The sequence below is a fragment of the Hippopotamus amphibius genome, chromosome 3 (genome assembly GCF_030028045.1).
Source record: "Hippopotamus amphibius kiboko isolate mHipAmp2 chromosome 3, mHipAmp2.hap2, whole genome shotgun sequence".
Classification (NCBI taxonomy): Eukaryota; Metazoa; Chordata; class Mammalia; order Artiodactyla; family Hippopotamidae; genus Hippopotamus; species Hippopotamus amphibius.
In genome coordinates this window covers 48,188,993-48,207,433 of record NC_080188.1, presented here as the reverse complement: position 1 = coordinate 48,207,433, position 18,441 = coordinate 48,188,993, and the positions used below count along the sequence as shown (strand labels likewise).

The window sequence follows — 18,441 nt, the reverse complement described above, 5'->3', positions numbered from 1 at the left end:
GCTGGCGAAAACAGAAGCTGAGAAGGGACAATGGAGGGGGTGTTCTCCCCTGTGGTAACATATATGTGAATTCCTCCTATCTTCTTACCTGGAAAGGGAACCATGAGGCTGGCCACTGACTTGCAGTGCAAGCAGAGCTTGAGGATAAGCTAAGAACTAGGGAAATTAATAGACTCCTGGGAGTCAGAGTGCTTGGATTTTATTCCTAGCTCTGCCTAAAATTTCCAGTGGAAAACTCATGATCTTTGCATCATTTGGAGACTTTAAGAGAATTTGAAAGTCTCTACATTCTCCTATCTCGCCAAGATAGTACACAGAAAGAGACAGAGAGACATGGATTTGATATGGATAATATACTCGACCACACAGGATTATTTTGAGGATTAATGAGATAATAAATGTAAAAACATACTTAGTTGAGGGCCTCAAACTCAATAACCAATAATTATCAGTCAGTAACTATCCTTATTTTGTAAATGCCAAGGTCCAATAGAAACAGAGTATGAAGCTAACATCTTTAAAATACTGAGACACCGCCTCTATTGCATGAACTTAAAAAAAAAAAAGCAAAAAAAAAAAAAAGCACACAAAAAAGCCCCAAAACAACAAAAAGATAATCCCTAACTTTTCCTAATCTAATCCTTACACTGAGAAGTGGGTGACACTAAAATGAAGTTATTACATATATGTAAATATTATATACCACATACATACTACATATATGTATGTGTGTATATATATATTTTATACAGTTGTCTCCCAGTATCCTGAGGGAACTGGCTCCGGGACCCGCAAGGATGGATACCAAAATCCGCCTGATGCTATATATTGATAAAATGGCATGGTATTTGCGTATAACCTACACACATCCTCCTGTATATTTTAAATCATCTTTAGATTATTTACAATGTAAATACTATGTAAACAGTTGCATATGCTGGCAAATTCAAGTGTTGCCTTTTGGAACTTACAGGAATTTTCTCCAATACTTTCCATCCCAGTGCAGAACCAGGAATACAGGGCCTACTGTGTGCGTGTGTGTGTCACACATATATATGCATAGATATCTATATCAATATGTGTATCTACATAAAACATCTATACAATTGTATAGACATCTATATTATATATCTGTATCTCTGTAATGATCTCATCATACAGGTGCACTGAAGAAGACATCACCTTACGAAAACAAATGCTACTCTCTTGCATGTAATAGGAAAACAAAGGGGAGACGAGGGGTTAGAGGAGCTGCACTACGGCTTCCAGGATAGAAGGGGCAGTGCTAGGACCTGTTGGCTGCACGTACCTGGCGTTTGTCTGCGGTGGGAGATGACCGTGACCTCATGTGGACAGGGACGGCCTGGACGTCCGAGCGCTCCAGCAGGTCCTCGGCCGACATGGACTTCCCGGCCCTCCCGGCCGCGGCGCCCCAGGGGGAGGGCTCCCCAGGGGCCCTGTCCAGCCTCTGGGGGCGCTTTGGTCCGCCGTTAGCTCCACCCAGCGCTTCTCTCGGGGCTTGGTCTCCGCGGCGCCCTTCCCCGAGGTGGCGGCCTCCGGCGAAGGAGCTGCTGCGATCTCGGGGGGTCCGGGGCGGCTCCCCGCCACCCCCTGCCGCGGTGGCCAGCAGCAGGCCGGCCTCCCTGCAGGGCGGCAGGCTGGGCTCCCGCAGCGAAGAGAGGCTGGAGGCTGCAGTGAGGCCGGGGCCCTCGGGCGCGGGCTGGAGGTAGGCGCTCTGCGCGCGCTCCCGCAGCGGCCCGGGCTCCTGGAGGCTGCAGCCGGCGGCGGCGGGCCGCTTGCCGGTCTTGCGCTGAACGTAGTCGGCCAGCACGCTCTGCTGGAACTGCTTCAGCTCGGGCCCCGACAGGCTGAGGGTCGAGCAGGCCCGGCCGTCTCGCTCGAAGAGGCGGCGCCGGTCGGCCACCGAGCTCTCGGCGAAATCTGGCCCCTTCCTCAGCGGGCCTGGGGGCGCGGGCTCGGCCTCCTCCGAGACCCCCACCTCGTGCATCTTCTCGGGCTCCGAGTACGAGCGCTTCTTCTGCTCCGGCGTCAGGTGCCGGCGCGGCCCCCTCCGGGCAGCTGGGGGCGCGGGCCGGGCCGGGCCGCCCTCGGCCGGGGTCACGCTGTGCCGCTCGCGCGGGGTGTGTGGGGAGGCGGGAGCCGGCGCCTCGGGGCTCCGCAGCCCTACGTGGGCCGAGGCGGGGCGCAGCCGCAAGGGCCTGGCGGCCGTGGGCGTGCCCGGCTCGAGGTCCCGGCGGCGAAAGGAGGTGGCCCCCAGGACGCGGGACTGTGCGTCCTTGATGCTGTTCCGGTAGGCGCGGCTGAAGGGGGCGTCCTGCACCGGCGACTCGGGCGTGCGGGGCCTGTCGCCCGGCCACACGGCCTCCTGCTCGGCCTCGCTGAAGAGCTGGAAGGTGCTCTGGCTGCGGAGCAGGCGGGCGTCCCGCCTCGGAGGCTCACCGCCCCGGACCGGGGGGCCCCAGCCGCCCTCGGCAGCCCGCCTCGGCTGCTGACCACACGGCTGCCAGGAAACCTCTTCTGATTTTGGCTCCCCGTTTTTGAAGTGCTGCTCCCCATTGCCTAGGGGTTCGGTGGATTCAGGAAAACGGATATGGGCTTTTGTCTCCTCCAAGTCATTCCCCAAAGTATTAGGAGTTGGGAGTGTCCTGCTGGGCCTGTAGTTATAGCCGTAACTAGAGCTGCCCGCACTCGGGGGTCTCTGGCTCCCTTGCTCTCGTTGCTCGATCTTGGAAACCTTCTCCAGCACCGAGCAGTGGGGCTTCCCATACTGAATGCCCTGCAGAGCCGAGGCGCTGCTGGAGCTGAGCCTCCTTCGGCCCAGACTGGATGTCTCCTGTGGGGGTAGGGAGGGCGGCTCTTCACACCTTGGGTCTGAACTGTGGAAAGAAGCCAAGGCACTGGTTCTCCCCTCAGGCCTTGGATAGGAAACTGACCTGTCCAGCTGGCTCCTGTGGTCAGGAACAGTCCTTCCAGAGTCCTCTGCCTTGGTATTGACTGCACAGGTGGGCAGGCCTGCCAGGCAGACCTCCTGGGCGCCTCCTCCTAGATCCAGGCTGCTCTGCCTTCTTAGACTCTCAGGAATGTTCTGGAGGGAGGAGAAAGCAGTCGTGGTCTTGCCAAAGTTGCTTGGCATGCTCTGGCCCAGGCTGCCTCTCTCGGGCCTCCGCCGGAGGTTGGCATTGTGGTCTTCATGGAAATCACCCTCCCAAGGCTCTGAGGGCAGGAAAGATCTCTTGTCTTCACCCACTTGCCATGCCTGAGCCTGAGGGGACTGGAGGCTGTGGTAACTGGAATATCTGTTGCCCTGGGTGCTCTTTCTCTCACTGGGATGTGGGCTGTTGCCTTGGAGAGGAGTGAGAAGTCTCTTCAGGGAGGTCTCCTCCTCGTTTTCAGGCACTGATGGGAAATGAACTTTGTAGGGGACACATCTGGCTGAAGTCTCAGGTTTCCTCTCTACTGGGGACACTGAGTCATGTTCCAGGGGCTGGCAGAAGGCAAAGCCAGGCCTGCTGGATCCGTTTTGGTTCCCATTCTCGTCCAGGACAGCCATCTTATCACAAGCTCCCTGTGGAGCTGGGTACCCGCCCTCCTTGGCCAGTGCAGGGTAGAGGGTGCCATTACCACTCACGGAAGGCCGGGGCACCTGGGCAAAGTGTGGCTCCAGGGAAGGCACTGGGTAGATGCCAGTCGGCAGCAGAGGTTGGCCAGGTTGGGCCTTCTGGGTGTAATTATGCTTCGGCTTCACCGGGGGGCTGTTTTCTGGACTCTTCTCTAGCACAGTATGCAGCTGTTCCTCTATGAAGGGAGATTTCAGGGCGCCTGCAGAGCTTGCCTGAGGCCGGCAGAACCGCTTCTGATCAAGGCTAGACCAGGAGCTGGGCCGCTCTCGCTGCCGAAAGGCTGCATAACTGTCACTCCGAGCCGGGGGCAGGGGCGCGCCCACTTTAGGAGGCAGGTTGTCCTCGGTGGTCTCCAAGGAACTGGGGCACTGCTGGCTCCAGGAGGGAGGCAGCGCTCCCTTGCCCCGAGGAACATTATGCCATTTGTCATAGCCCTGACCATCTGCTGATGCTCGGGCCTCCCTACCTTGGAGAAGCAGGCCTGAAGAGTTCACCTCATACTCTGCTGAGACTCCCCGCCGGGGGTCATAGACTGTCTTAACATAGCGAATGTCTGCCTGCCTCATCCCTTCAAGGAGGCCACCTCGAGCAGAAATGGTATCCATGGAGCCGGAACGCTCCCGGGCAGAGATGCCAGGGGGTGGATACTCGAGGATGCTAGAGCTGGTGGAGAAGGAGCTGTAAGCCGAGTCTCTCTTGTTATGAAGGTGACTGAGCTGGTCAATGCTGCTGGTGGACTTGGCCAGGGAGAGAAGGTGGCAGGGTGGGTATCCCCCACTGGGCTCCAGGCTCTCCATGCTCCCCTGGGAGCTGCACTGGTCAGGACTCCGCCTCACATAAGCATGGTCATAGCTGGAAAGGTCACTGGTAGAGGAGCTGGAAGAAAGGGACGCAAAGCAGTCAGCAGTGAGCCCTTATCATTCAGCAGGCTTACAGGCACAGGACCCAGCTTATAAATGTACTTTTGTGCAAGATGTTTGGTTTCCAGAAGGGTGGGTGAAAGGGCCATATTTGGGCCTTGCTAGGCATCCCTACGTGTCGTCACTAGGAGTAACTGTCCAACACTGTAACCTATGTGCCTCTGATTAATCACCCAGGCTCGCCAGGGGAGAAGCGGGGAGCGTGAGGAAGCCACGCGGCCTTTGGGCACAGGCAGCACACAGATGTGATTTGCTCCGTGCCGGAAGTGACAGTCTGCACATGCCAAGAATGAGAGGTGGGCGAGGAAAGAGGAGAGCAAGAGGAGAAGACTGCCTGGAGATGGACACTTTATGTCTCCTGGGGCATCTGTGGGAAGAAGGGGAAAGCTTAGTAAGAGACCAGGCATGCGAATGGGTGAGGGACATTCTGCACACATCCATGGTTTCAGTTAATATCTTTCCTTTTTATGGAATTGAAGGGCTACTCCCTGGCAATCTTTCTGGAATCTCAACTGTACAAGCGACAGTTTGTTTGTGGTGAGACAGCCAAACACAAAACTGAATGAGAGAAATACTGAGAGAAAATCAGAACAAGTGGATGAGAGAGGAGAGGCAGGCTGGATAACAAGTCTTAATCATAGGAGGCTCTTGGGCACTGGGAGCCAATCACCCACGGACGGCTTTCCAGAGTCTGGGCAAAAAGCCTCATACACTGGAGGGTGAGACCTCCTCCTTCACAAGCTCGTCCAGCTGATTTTCAGAGCTTGCCTGGGGGGAGGGGGGATGACCCTCACCCGTGGCGTCATACACCCCAGAAAGCTGCCATAAGACAGAATTACTTACAATTATCTTTAATTATCAAATCAAAATATACTTCACCCAGGAAGTTGGGGAAGAAAGGGCAGAGACGAAAGAATAAGCAGCTCAAAAATCAAACAGCAGTCTCAATAGTTCCAACATTTGTGACTCACTATTCTCTAAAGAAGAGGAAAGAACTAAGAGTTCTTGCCTGAGGTTTTCCATTTTTAAATGAATAGGCAAACACGCTACAATTCATGGAGCTGTTATTATAGTTCTAGATCGCATGGACGTAAATATGGTGTCTTAATGACTGAGTATGTGATAATGCTTTGTGGCTGGACTGTCTCCAGAGTATATAGGAAGAAACCAGAAGGATCCTAGTCTGAGTCAAAACTGGTGCCAGAATTCAAGGAAAAGACGACGACATTTTCAGCAACTCACCCCAAGGATAATTTTCCTCTATCAGGGGAAGTGAACTTACTGAATGGAGCATTCTGCTTGGGGAGGGGCAGGTCGAAATTCAAGAGAGAAAGGAAGGAAGGGAGCAGCTCCTGAGCCCACCAGACGAGCGAAATCAGGCCTGGCACTCAATGGCACGGCAAACGGCACTGCCAGCTCCTACCCCCACTGCCCCCTAAATGAAGAGGCTATGCTGAAAACACACAGGACACAGCTCCGTTGAGGATAATCCCACGTGACCCCCGTGTGCGTCCCCTGACCTCCTCTAACAGAAGATTCAGAGCTAACACTTGGAGGCGACATGGAAGCAGGAGATCCCGCAAAGGCTGTTTTGCTCACCAATTCCATGCAGGTTATCGACACTCCTTAATCCTCCTCCCAACTGCTAAGAATTTTCGCAGTCTTTCACTAAAAGGACAATTCAAACCTAATTTAGGAACACGTTAAAAAAAAAAAAAAGTCACAGTGAATAAACTGATGGGTTAACTCTAACCCTGTTGAGTGGGAGGAAATGCCATCACCAGCGTATCTCAAAATACAGATGGTATCTAGAAATATGAAGTCACTGGTAAACATACCCGTAGCCAGGCAGAGCAAGGGTAAAGTGGGTTCCACCCTGTGGCCAAAGGAAACTTAACCCACCAATCCTCAGACGGAATGCACCACATCGTGCTCTTCCCTGATACTCAGGGAGGGCTCTGTCCCCACCAAATTCCTATTCCCCAAGCTGACTGGGAACTAAGACCAAGTGACCTATGCCATGCCCTGACATCACCCTCTAGGAACAAGTTCTTCTACCATGTTCTGGAAGCAGTCATTCTTACTACCCTTGCCATTTCTGCTTCCAAGATGCTGCTCTTAATGATGGTTGAGAAGAGCTTGGCATGAAGGTCTTCAATCCCTGCAACAGTTCCAGCCCACAAAGACAGCCTTACTCTCAAGATGAGCGTGTCAGAGTTCTCACTGTGGTCTCAAAACTTCCCCAGCCTCGTTTTCCATTGCTCTCCTTCTTGCTCACAGCACTCCAGCACAATGGCCAACTTATAGCACCTCAAACCCATGAAATACATTCCCACATCAGGGTCTCAGGGCCTCTGTACTCGCTGTTCCCACATCAAGGAATGCTCTTCACCTGGTGCAATCCCTTCCTTTATTCAAGTCTCAGCATCAGAGAAGACTTCCTGCCACTCACCATCTAAAAAATACCTCTTCTCTCCTTACTCCCTGTTACTCTGCTTTGTCTTCTTCATGGCACTTACCACTACTTGACGTCACGTCACCTCTGTTTAAAAGTATTTTCTAAATACTTAAAACACACAGCAAAGAGCACAAAAGGAGTATATGAAAACATTTCCTAAAGTGTACTCCCAGAATATTAATTCCTCAGGTGATCAAAGATGTTTGCATAATACTGGGCTAGATGAGTTAAATAATTGCAATTACTTTAAGACTTCTGAGTGCTGAATAAACTTGCTCATGTGATGTTCTTCAAGGAAAACATACTACGCAGTGTTTTCTAAACTTATATGACCCTGGAAACTTTTTCCCCAGGAGCATCTAATGGATTACCGTTCCATGGAACTCACCTGAGGAAACAAAAAATACTACAGGGTGGGGAATTTTTATATCTCGTTCAGTCTTCTACCCTCAATAATTAGAAATCATCCAAGACACAGTGGGTATACCATACATATTTGTTGAAGGAGTGAATCAATGAACACATACTGGTTCTTTAGTATTGTGCTACTGTTATTTCAGCCTCTTAGGAGGGGACAAGACTACATGACTTTCTGAGGCTTCTTCTAAAGGACACAGGATTTTAGAAGTCCTAATGCTTTAGAACCATTGTGAGATTTCTGTATGACAGCAAAAAGGCAGTGACAAGGATCTGACGGAAAGCAGCTGAAATACAATTTCAGTGGAATTCCAGATCCAAGCCAGCTTGCAGGCGGCGAAGATTACGTCTTCAGTCTCTGTGAACTTCTCTCCCTCTCCCCCCTCGCTCCTGCCTTTTCCATCCCTCAAGCTCCCTCCTTCTCCCACTTAACAAGAAGCAGACCCACACATTCAGGACTGAGACTGGGTTTCTGGAACTAAATGAAGGCTGTCAGAGGGATGCCAACCACCAGACCACTAGATGCCACTGTGTTCCTCAGAAACGTGCCAGGAGAGCTTCTCTATCTACAGGTGCCAAGGGCAGACCCTCTGGGCAGAACTTGGAGCTGCCAGAGCTGCAAGCCCGCGACATGGAATGAACAGACCACAGGGTGCTTTGTGCTGGGGCAGAAGAGAATCCACACGTCTGTGTCATTTTGGGTAACCTGAGCTTCCCTTTCTCCCTCTTTCTTTCTCCACAGAGCTTTTGTGCTGACCGTCACTGTGTCAGGAGGAGGCTGTTCTGAAGCTTGAATTAGAGGGCAAAGTGGTAGGCACAGTACAACATCCACCTGCCTAAACCCCTCTGGAGGTTCGGATGAGGAGGAAAGAGCAGGTGGAGAAGCAGAGCCTTCAGAATATCGCATTTCTGACGCCAACAAAGCCATTCTCCTGGGGCCTCCTGGAGCTCACCATATTTTAGGTCACAGTATGACTTCAGATTTAGGGCCTCCTAAGGTTAGTGGTTAGGAGGCTCCAAAGGGCCCCACTGTTTAGCGGTACGCTGTTAATACACTCCTGCATTTTATAAGTGTGTGCTAGTTTATGCCATTAACCTCGTTCATTACTAGGTTTCACTGTGCCTCTGATAGGTCTTCAGCCTAATTATTATAATTAGTTTTCATAATTACTGAGTGCTCACTATGTTCCAGGAACTACACTAAATGTTTTGCATGTTATTTTGTTTATCCTCACTGTGATCCAATGAGATACGTATTATTACTTTCATTTTACAGACAAGGAAACCAAGATCAAAGAGGTTAGGTGATTTGCTCAAGCTTACGCAGCAGGTGGTGAAGCTGAGATTCATACCTAAGCCTGACTTAAAAGCCCAAGGAGCTCACCATCATGCTGTCCTCCCTTCACAGCTAGGCCCCTGCATCTAACCTTCTAAAGGCCTTCAACACAGCTGTGCCCACAGAGCAAAAGCATTGCCTGTGTGGGGCGTGGGCCCTGCTAGGGGCTCTGTTCCCGGAGCACACACGGCTCAGAGTGTGAGAAGAAATTCTTTCGGCATTATCAGGAGGAAGGCTGGCAAGAGAGAGGAGTGTCTGTAACAAGGAGGGTGACCAGGAAAGTATGCTAATGTGCTGGGAGCCATGCCCACCGGTCAGAGCTCTAGAATCTGGCCCTTGACTTCACCAGACATAAGCGTTAGGGCTTCTGAGTCCTCACCAAATGCAGAGCCACCACCTGTTAGTTAAGTAAGCCTTCCAGAAACATCCTGCCCTCCCTGATACAGACCATACTTGCATCTCATTTGTATGTGGGACCCATATTACCTTGGCCCTCCTACCTCCCTACCATATCCTATATCCAAGTACTTCCAAAACATGGTAAGCAACAGAGCCCACCTCCCCGCGATCAGAAGGTGGACTCCAGTTCGCCTGGCTCCAAGCCTGCGGTAAATGTAGGGAGTCCTGACGTAGTTCTTTAATACAAAGAACTAAGAGGGTGGTCAGGCTTGGCTCTCTTCTCCCCAGTCTCCGTCAGTTGTGTAAGATCTGATTACTATAATAAATTCCTTCTCCTGTAACACCCATGATGGCTCTGCTTTTTCCTGACTGGAACTTGACTGACAGAGTGATTCGAAAAGCAAAGGATAGGAAATTGGTTCAAGATGGTGGAGCAGAAGGACGCGCCCTCACTCTCTCCGGCGAGAGCACCAGAATTACAACGCACTGCTGAGAAATCATCCACAGGAAGACACTGGAACTCACCAAAAAAGACACCCCACCTCCAGAGACAAAGGAGAAGCCGCAATGAGATGGTAGCAGGGGCTCAATCGTGATAAAATCAAATCCCATAACGGCTGGGTGGGCGACTCACAAACTGGAGAACAGTTACACCACAGAAGCCCACCCACTGGAGTGAGGGTTCTGAGCCCCACGTCAGGCTTCCCAACCTGGGGGTCCAGCAACAGGAGGAGGAATCCCCAGAGAATCCGACTTGGAAGGCCAGCAGGATTGGATTACAGGACGTCCACAGGACGGGAGGAAACAGACTCCACTCTTGGAGGGCACACAAAAAGTAGTGTGTGCACCAGGACCTGGGGGAAGGAGCAGTGGCCCCTCAGGAGACGGAACCAGACCCGCCTGCTGGTGGGGGAGGGTTGCCGGCAGAGGTGGGGGGCGGCTGTGGCTCACCGCAGGGATGGGGATGCTGGGGGCAGGGGTTCTGGGAAGTGCTCACTGGTGTGAGCCCTCCCAGAGTCCACCATGAGCCCCACCAAAGAGCCTGTAAGCTCCAGGGCTAGATGGCCTCAGGCCAAACCACCACCAGGGTGGGAACGCAGCCCCACCCATCAGCAGACAAATGGATTAAAATTTTACGGAGCTCCACCCACCAGAGCAACACCCAGCCCTACCCACCACCAGTCCCTCCTATCAGGACGCACACACAGGCCTCTTAGATAGCCGCATCCACCAGAGGGCAGGCAGCAGTATCAAGAAGAATGACACTTCTGCTGCTTGTGGAATGAAAACCACAGCCACAGAAAGACAGAGAAAATGAAAAGGCAGGGGACTTTGTACCAGACAAAGGAACAGGATAAAACCCCAGAAAAACAACGAAATGAAGTGGAGATAGGCAACCTTCCAGAAAAAGAATTCAGAATAATGATAGTGAAGATGATCCAGGACTTCGAAAAAAGACTGGATGCAAAGATCAAAAAGCTGCAAGAAAAGTTTAACAAAGACCTAGAATAATTAAAGAACAAACAAACAGGGATAAGCAATACAGCAGCTGAAATAAAAAATACACTAGGAGGAATCAACAGCAGATTAACTGAGGCCAAGGAACAGATAAGGGACCTGGAAGACAGAATGGTGGAAATCACTGCCATGGAAAAGAATAAAGAAAAAAAGAATGAAAAGAAGTGAAGACAGCCTAAGAGACCTCTGAGACAACATTAAATGCGCCAACACTCACCTTATGGGGTCCCAGAACAAGACAGAGAGAAAGGACCTGAGAAAATATTTGAAGAGATTATAGTTGAAAATTTCCCTAACATGGGAAAGGAAATAGCTACCCAAGTCCAGGAAGCACAGAGAGTCCCAGGCAGGATAAACCAAAGGAGAAATATGCCAAGACACACAGTAATCAAACTGACTAAAATTAAAGACAGAAAAATTATTAAAGTGACAAGGGAAAAACGACAAATAATATACAAGGGAACTCCCATCAGGTTAACAGCTGATTTCTCAGCAGAAACGCTGCAAGCCAGAAGGGAGTGGCACGATATATTTCAAGTGATGAAAGGGAAGAACCTACAACCAAGAATACTCTACCCAGCAAGGATCTCATTCAGATTCAATGGAGAAATCAAAAGCTTTAGAGACAAGCAAAAGCTAAGAGAATTCAGCACCACCAAACCAGCCCTACAACAAATGCTAAAGGAACTTATCTCAGTGGGAAACACAAGAGAAGAAAAGGACCTACAAAAACAAGTCCAAAACAATTAAGAAAATGGAATATAAATATCGATAATTACCTTGAATGTAAATGGACTAAATGCTCCAACCAAAAGACACAGACCGGCTGAATGGATACAAAAATATATGACCCAGCAATCCCACCACTGGGCATATACCCAGAGAAAACCATAATTCAAAAAGACACACGCACCCCAATGTTCACTGCAGCACTATTTACAATAGCCAGGACATGGAAGCAACCTAAATGTCCATCAACAGATGAATGGATAAAGAAGATGTGGTACATACATACGATGGAATATTACTCAGCCGTGAAAAGGAACGAAATTGGGTCATTTGTAGAGACATGGATGGACCTAGAGACTGTCATACAGAGTGAGGTAAGTCAGAGAAAAACATATCATATGTTAATGCATACATGCAGAATCTAGAAAAATGGTACAGATCAACCGGTTTGCAAGGCAGAAAAAGAGACACGGATGTAGAGAACAAGCGTATGTACAACAAGGGGGGAAGCAGGGGCTGGGGCTGGGGTGGAATGAATTGGGAGATTGGGATTGCCATACACACATTACTAATGAGAAAAAAAAAAAATCAAACTGTACACTTTCAATATATGCAGTTCATTGCATGTCAATTATATTCCAATAAAAGTCCTTTAAAAAAAAAGGAGAGAGTGATACCAGGGACTTGTGCACACAGAGAGACAACCACGGAAGAGGCAGCCAAAGCGTGGCCGCCTACGAGCCAAGAGAGGCCTCAGAAGAAACCAGCTCTGCCAGCAGCTTGATGGTGGATTTACAGCCTTCAGAACTATAAGAAAATAAGTTTTTTTAAAAGAAAAAGAAAGAATACTAAAGAAAAGCAAAGGGTAACTAGTACAGAGGAAGTATAGGAGATTACGTGCAACGGCTTTGAAACGTGGCTTGGATTTGCGTCTTGACCTGGGTGCGGATCAGATATTTGACCTTGAACACATCCTATCTCTCCAGATTCAGTTTCTTGTCCTGTGAAATGGGGTTAAGAACACTATCTTCTTCAAGGGTGTATATGAAGGACCACATGAGATGATGTACACTCAGAGCAGTCCTCAGTGTGTTAACTGCTTTGATTGGAGCTAAGTTGGATCACTGGCTTTAACAGAGGGAGAAAAACCAAGTGGGGAGTTCAAATACTGAATAAAATCATTAAGATAAAAATCTGATACAGAGGAATGGATAAAGAAGATATGGTACATATATACAATGGATTATTACTCAGTCATAAAAAGGAACGAAACTGGGTCATTTGCAGAGACGCTGATGTACCTAGAGACTGTCATACAGAGTGAAGTGAGTCAGAAAAACAAATATCGTATACTAATGCATATACATGGAATCTAAAACAATGATATAGATGATCTCATTTGTAAAGCAGAAATAGAGACACAGAAAAAACATATGGATACCAAGGGGGAGGAGGGGGGCAGGAGGGGAGATGGGGATTGACACATCTACATTATTGATACTTTGTATAAAATAGGTAACTAATGAGAACCTACTGTATAGCTCAGGGAACTCAACTCAATGCTCTGCAGTGACCTGAATGGGAAGGAAATCCAAAAAAAGAGGGGATATATGTATACGGATAGCTGATTCACTTTGCTGTACAGCAGAAACTGACGCAACATTGTAAAGCAACTATACTCCAACAAAAATTAAAAAACAAACAAAGGAACACATATTTGACTACAGAAGAAAGGACCTTAAGCACTGAGGGAAGGAATTGTCAGTTTTTCTAGTATAACATGTAACTAAGAAATGTCTGACTGAGAACTGACAGACGCCATAAGTATCTCAAATGGCCAGTCAGTGTTCAAAATAATCCCGGCCTTCCTTCATGCCAGTCTAGCCCAGGATATGAAGATGACTCGTACACACATTAGGGGTTTTAAGAGGATGAGGACAGTGGGTAGAGAGACTTAATCTTCAGAGTGAATATAAGAAAACAATCTTTTCTGGGAACAGGACTTCTGAAAGTAAGACGCCCTGGGTCTCAGCTGCGGCCACTTACCTGGAATGGTAGCTCTTGGACCAAGGAGTGCCAATCGTGCCCTGAGATATCTGCATCATGCTGGCATCGGGTTGGTTCTCCCCAAATTTGGTTGAATGCCAAGAGTGAGGTCGGCCTGCAGGTTCACTGCGCCTGGGAAAACACAGGAGAGGGACGGCCAGCGTTAGGAGCAGTCTCAGCTGATCTCTTCACCGATGAGATTTATGGACTCGGAAGCAGAGACTGCTGTATCCTCAGAGATGGAAAACAATCAAGTAAATACTGGATAACAGATTTTACAGCTCATTTCTCTTATTAACCATTGTTTTTTTCTGCTTTATTAATATTTTTATTTTCCTTTTCATTTTGACATGATTTCAGTTACATAAAACTATTGCAAACTTAGTTTAAAGAATTCCCGCATAAACCCTAGTGTGCTGTTGGTGAGAGTGCAAACTGGTAGAGCCACTATGAAAAAGAGTATGGAGTTTTCTTAAAAAAAAAAAAATTAAAAACAGCACTACCAATATGATCCAGCAATCCCACTTCTGGGTATTTATCCAAAGAAACTGAAATCAGGATCTTAGAGAGATATCTGTACTCCCATGTTCACTGCAGCATTACAATAGCCAGGACATGGAAACAACCTAAGTATTAGTGGATGAATGGATAAAGAAGATGTGATATATACATACAATGGAATATTATTCAGCCGTGAGAAAGAAGGAAATCTTGTCAGTTGCAACAACTTGGAAGCATTATGCTAAGCAAAATAAGCCAGACAGAGAAAGACAAATACTGTGTGATCTCATTTACATGCAGAATATAAAAAGGACAAACTCAGCAAAACAGAGTGGTGGTTACTAGGGATTGAGGGGGTGGGGGAAAGAGGGAGATCTGAGTCAGAGTGCAAACTTCAAGTTATAAGATTAACAAGTTCTGGGGATCTAATATACAGCATGGTGATTATACTCATAGCTAATTCCGCATCATATACATACTTTAATATATATATATCTATTCATTTATCGGCCGCATTGGGCATACTTGAACGCTGCTAGAATAGATTTTCAGTGGTCTCACCATAGACCCAGAAACCGTAACTGTGTGGAGGGAGGTGCTAACTAAGACTACGGTGGTCATCATTTTGCAGTTTATAAATGTATCAAGTCAAGATGCTCTACACCTTAAGTTTATACAATGTTATGTATCAATTATATCAATAAAGCTGGAAAAAATCCCCCATAACCTTCACCTAGCTTTCCTACATGTTACAGTTTATGATTTATAAATTTAAAGCACAGGGAGTTGCCTTTGTCTTTCTTTGTGCTACTTATCCATATGTAAACACGGGAGCAATAGTTTCCGCCCACCTCCCAAGGGACTGTGTGTGGCTCTATAGTGAAAAGCTTTCTGGGCATTCTGAAGTCCTCTGTCATATCCTGATGCTGTATAAATGCTATTATTTTAATACCTTGGTAAGAGCTACATAAAAATTACCAGCTACTTTAGTGTTAACAGTCTCTCAGCTGCGGAATATAAACAAGACGCTCTCCAAAACAGTTTCTCATTTTGCAAGTCAATGACTTCACCTTTAAACATCCTGCCCTTAATAACACAAAGAACTGATAAAGCCGAAGGGGAAAAGTGGGTGTTTTTCAGACTGCAATACTGGAGGATGAATTTGCTAAGGAGGACTTATACTATACTATAGAAAGTCAGATGCAAGAGAGTGGCTGAACTTTATTTTTGGGCAAAAAAGTGAGATAATGTTTACCAAAAACTTCAGGGATTTCTAGACTGAAATCGCAATGGAGGGGAGAGAAGAGGTGCTCTGAAGTATTGACAGAATGTAGCTACCCAGGCTTAATATCAGTTGGTACACCTCCTTCAAGAAGGATCAGACACCTTGCTGAAAGTTCTGAATCAGACTCTGAAGTATAAGAGGAGACTGTGCAGAGGACAGCAAAGATAAATGGAGCTATTTCATCCAGGTAGAGTGAAAAAAATTCTTTTTGTGCTTTAAAGACAATAGCAAGGCTCTCTTTTAAATGTAAGCTATCTAGACCTTTCTTCAATTTCCTTCATATTTGTTCAAGGACATTCACAGAGACTTTCTACATGGTAGCCACTATGCTGGCACTGGGGATAAAAAGAACAAAGTGTCACTAGACCCAAATAATCCACAGTACAGTAGAAGAGACAGCCAAGTAAATCTTGATAATACACTGAGAGGGATTCTATAATAGAGACCTGTACAAGGTGCTCGGTGAACTCAGAAGACACAGTCACTGGGGGTTTCACTTTTAACTATACCATGAACGTCTTCTCCAGATGGAAGGGGGCGGGAAACGGAAGGGAAGGACATTCAGGGAGAAGAAATAGCATGACAAACGCATGGAAATACAGACAACCCGGTACAAGCAACTTATGTAGGTGGAGAGGAAATGACGAATGAGGGGAACGGAGCAGACAAAGGTGAAGAGCTAAGAGGGTCCAGATCTCACTAAAGGGTGTGAATAGTATCCTATGGGATTGGAGGCCACCAAAGAACCTTAGCCAAGGAGAGACACGTCCAAATTTGAGTTTCAGGAAGATACTGCCAATAATGAGAATAAATTTGAGAGAGACAAGATTGGAGGCTACTGTATTGGCCAGGGTAAGAGATCATAAAGACCCAGCACTAAGGCAGGGGCAGTGAATTTAAAGAGATGACAGATCTAATGCCCAGCCAAGTGAGCACTGGGATGCAGGTGGTATAGAACAGAGTAGAGTCAAGGAGGAAGGATGGTCTTCATGTTTGTAGCTGGAACTCGAATGGTAATATTATTAACCCACATAAAGAACTATGAGATGGAGGGGTGGGAGTGGAGGGAGGGAGGAGGGAAACCGAGCGGGGAAGTTGATGGCTCACTTCGGGGCATGCAACGTGGGGTGCCTGCGGGACTGCAGTGGTGGGCAGGAGGCAGTGGGGCCTACGGGACTGGAGTCTGGGCTGCACACAGACACTTAGGAGCCACAAAACACACAGCCTTTGAGGAAAGATAAGCTGCGTGGGGAGAGTGCACAGGAGACAAAAAGGAAGTACTTTAAGGATGGGTCTCTGAGAATTATCACAATTTGGGGGTGGTGTAGGGTTGGGGACAGTCCAACAAGAGGCTTCCAGAGAAGTTGGAGGAAAACTAGGAACATGTGGGAGTTTTCACAGCATCCTAGAGGGGGAGAACATGGAGGAGGAATGGTCAACCATTCCAGCGGCTACACAGAGGTCAGTCGGATGCAGGTAGATGAAAGTCCACTGGATTTGACGACTGATGAGTCTTCGCAATGGAATGACAGGGGCAAAGGCCTGATTAGGATCGGGTAAGAGGTGAATGAGAGAGAAAATGGAGACAGCAAGGGCAGATAATTCTTTCAAGAACTTGGCTCTAAAGGGGAGAAAGGTGGTGGTTGCTAGGAGGCTAGAGGGGGCCAGGGAGTGAGAAGGATTTGCTCTTGCTGTTTTGTTTTAAATAATGAGAAGTATGAGCAAATCTGTATGAGACAGGGAGTGCACACACGCCCCCCAGAAGATACAGGATGAAGAGAGCCTGACGCTCCTTAAGACTCAGGAGGAGGTAGGAAAGGACGGGATTCTAGAGCACATGTGGAGGGCATGACCTTACCTAGGAGTAAAGGCAGGTCCACTAAAACGAGAAGAAAGGAGGTGGTAAGATGCTGATGCTCGCGTGAAAGGGAGTGGGTGGGAGGACAGCTAGAGGGACTTCACATCCACTGTCCTCTATTTTCACTAGGAAGCCCAAAGAGGGAAGAGTGAGGGGCTTGATGGGTGGGGCTCAAGGGGCATGACAGATGATGACCGAAGAGTTGAAACTGATCAGAGATACCTAAAAGATTTACTCTAAGATATGGTCTCTGTCCTTAAGGAGCTTACATGCTGGTGGGGGGACCAAATGAAGTACTCCTCTAATAAATAACAAATCATAAAGAAATAATTCTTACGGTAAAGATACAGTAAGTGCCCAAGAGACGTGCCATGCCAAGACAGGACACCCAACTTGGGGAGCTGTTTCTTTGGAGCAGATTGCAGAGGTTAACGGTTTGTCCTGGGGAGGGGATGCAGGTGGGGGTGGGGGGCAGATGTCATCACAGGTGTCACATGGATACATTAAGAACAGGGTGCTAGTGAAACAAACACATCAGTAGGTTCTGAAAAGCATACCCCTTTCTTTTGGAAGCAGAACACCTGCTGGGAGGTTTCAGAGATAAATCTTTGTTTTATAAGATTCTTCCAATATGTACAATTAAGTGATGAAATGAGGAAAAAGAACAATGAAAAAGATGACCAAGATACAGCCTACCAGCTCTCAGACCTTGCTGGAGCAGGGTGGGTGAGTAAATCAGTACAGCCTGAATACAGAGCGGTTTGGTAACATTCAACGAAATAATTGTAAAATAACATATGCATCAAAAGACTGAAACACCACCTAAATACTCATCAGTCGCAGACCAGTTAAGTCAGTGCGGTACCTCCATACAATGCAATACGTATGTGGCCACTGAAAGAACTGAGTAGTTCTATACATGGAATATCTCCAAAATATACAGTTAAAAGATAAATAAGATTCAGGACTGTGCGTACAGTATGCTGCTGTATGTGGGGGAAAACAAACATAATCACGTAGGCTTATTAATGTAAAGAGTATTTCTGGAAGAATACCTGAGAAACTAGAACCAATGACTGCCTCTGGGGAGGAAAACTTTTTTTCTCTGAATTTCCTTTTCTAACTCTTGAATTATGTACTATGTACGTGTATTACCTATTAAAAGCCAAGTACTTTAAAAATAGCCTCTCATTTTTAAAATATAATTCACTGTACCTGGAGATAACCAAAAAAGTCAAACAGCTGTTTATTGACTTTTTCAACAAGGCAAATAATTTAATAAGCATTCCTAAAGAGCACAGCATGCTTTCACATTTTAGGGTCACTTTGATCT

At 47.5% G+C, this 18,441-nt stretch overlaps 1 protein-coding gene across 5 annotated transcripts in view; it reads right to left on the bottom strand.

The window, feature by feature from the left end:
• SHROOM3 (shroom family member 3) overlaps positions 1-18,441 on the bottom strand; it is a 123,642-nt gene that overhangs the window by 31,519 nt on the left and 73,682 nt on the right. For all 5 annotated transcript variants that reach the window (XM_057726576.1, XM_057726578.1, XM_057726580.1 and 2 more), the window contains exons 3-4: positions 13,465-13,596; positions 1,310-4,517 (exon numbers count right to left, since the gene is read on the bottom strand). In XM_057726576.1, coding sequence (XP_057582559.1) covers positions 1,310-4,517; positions 13,465-13,596 — 3,340 coding nt within the window. The remainder of the gene's footprint in view (positions 1-1,309; positions 4,518-13,464; positions 13,597-18,441) is intronic.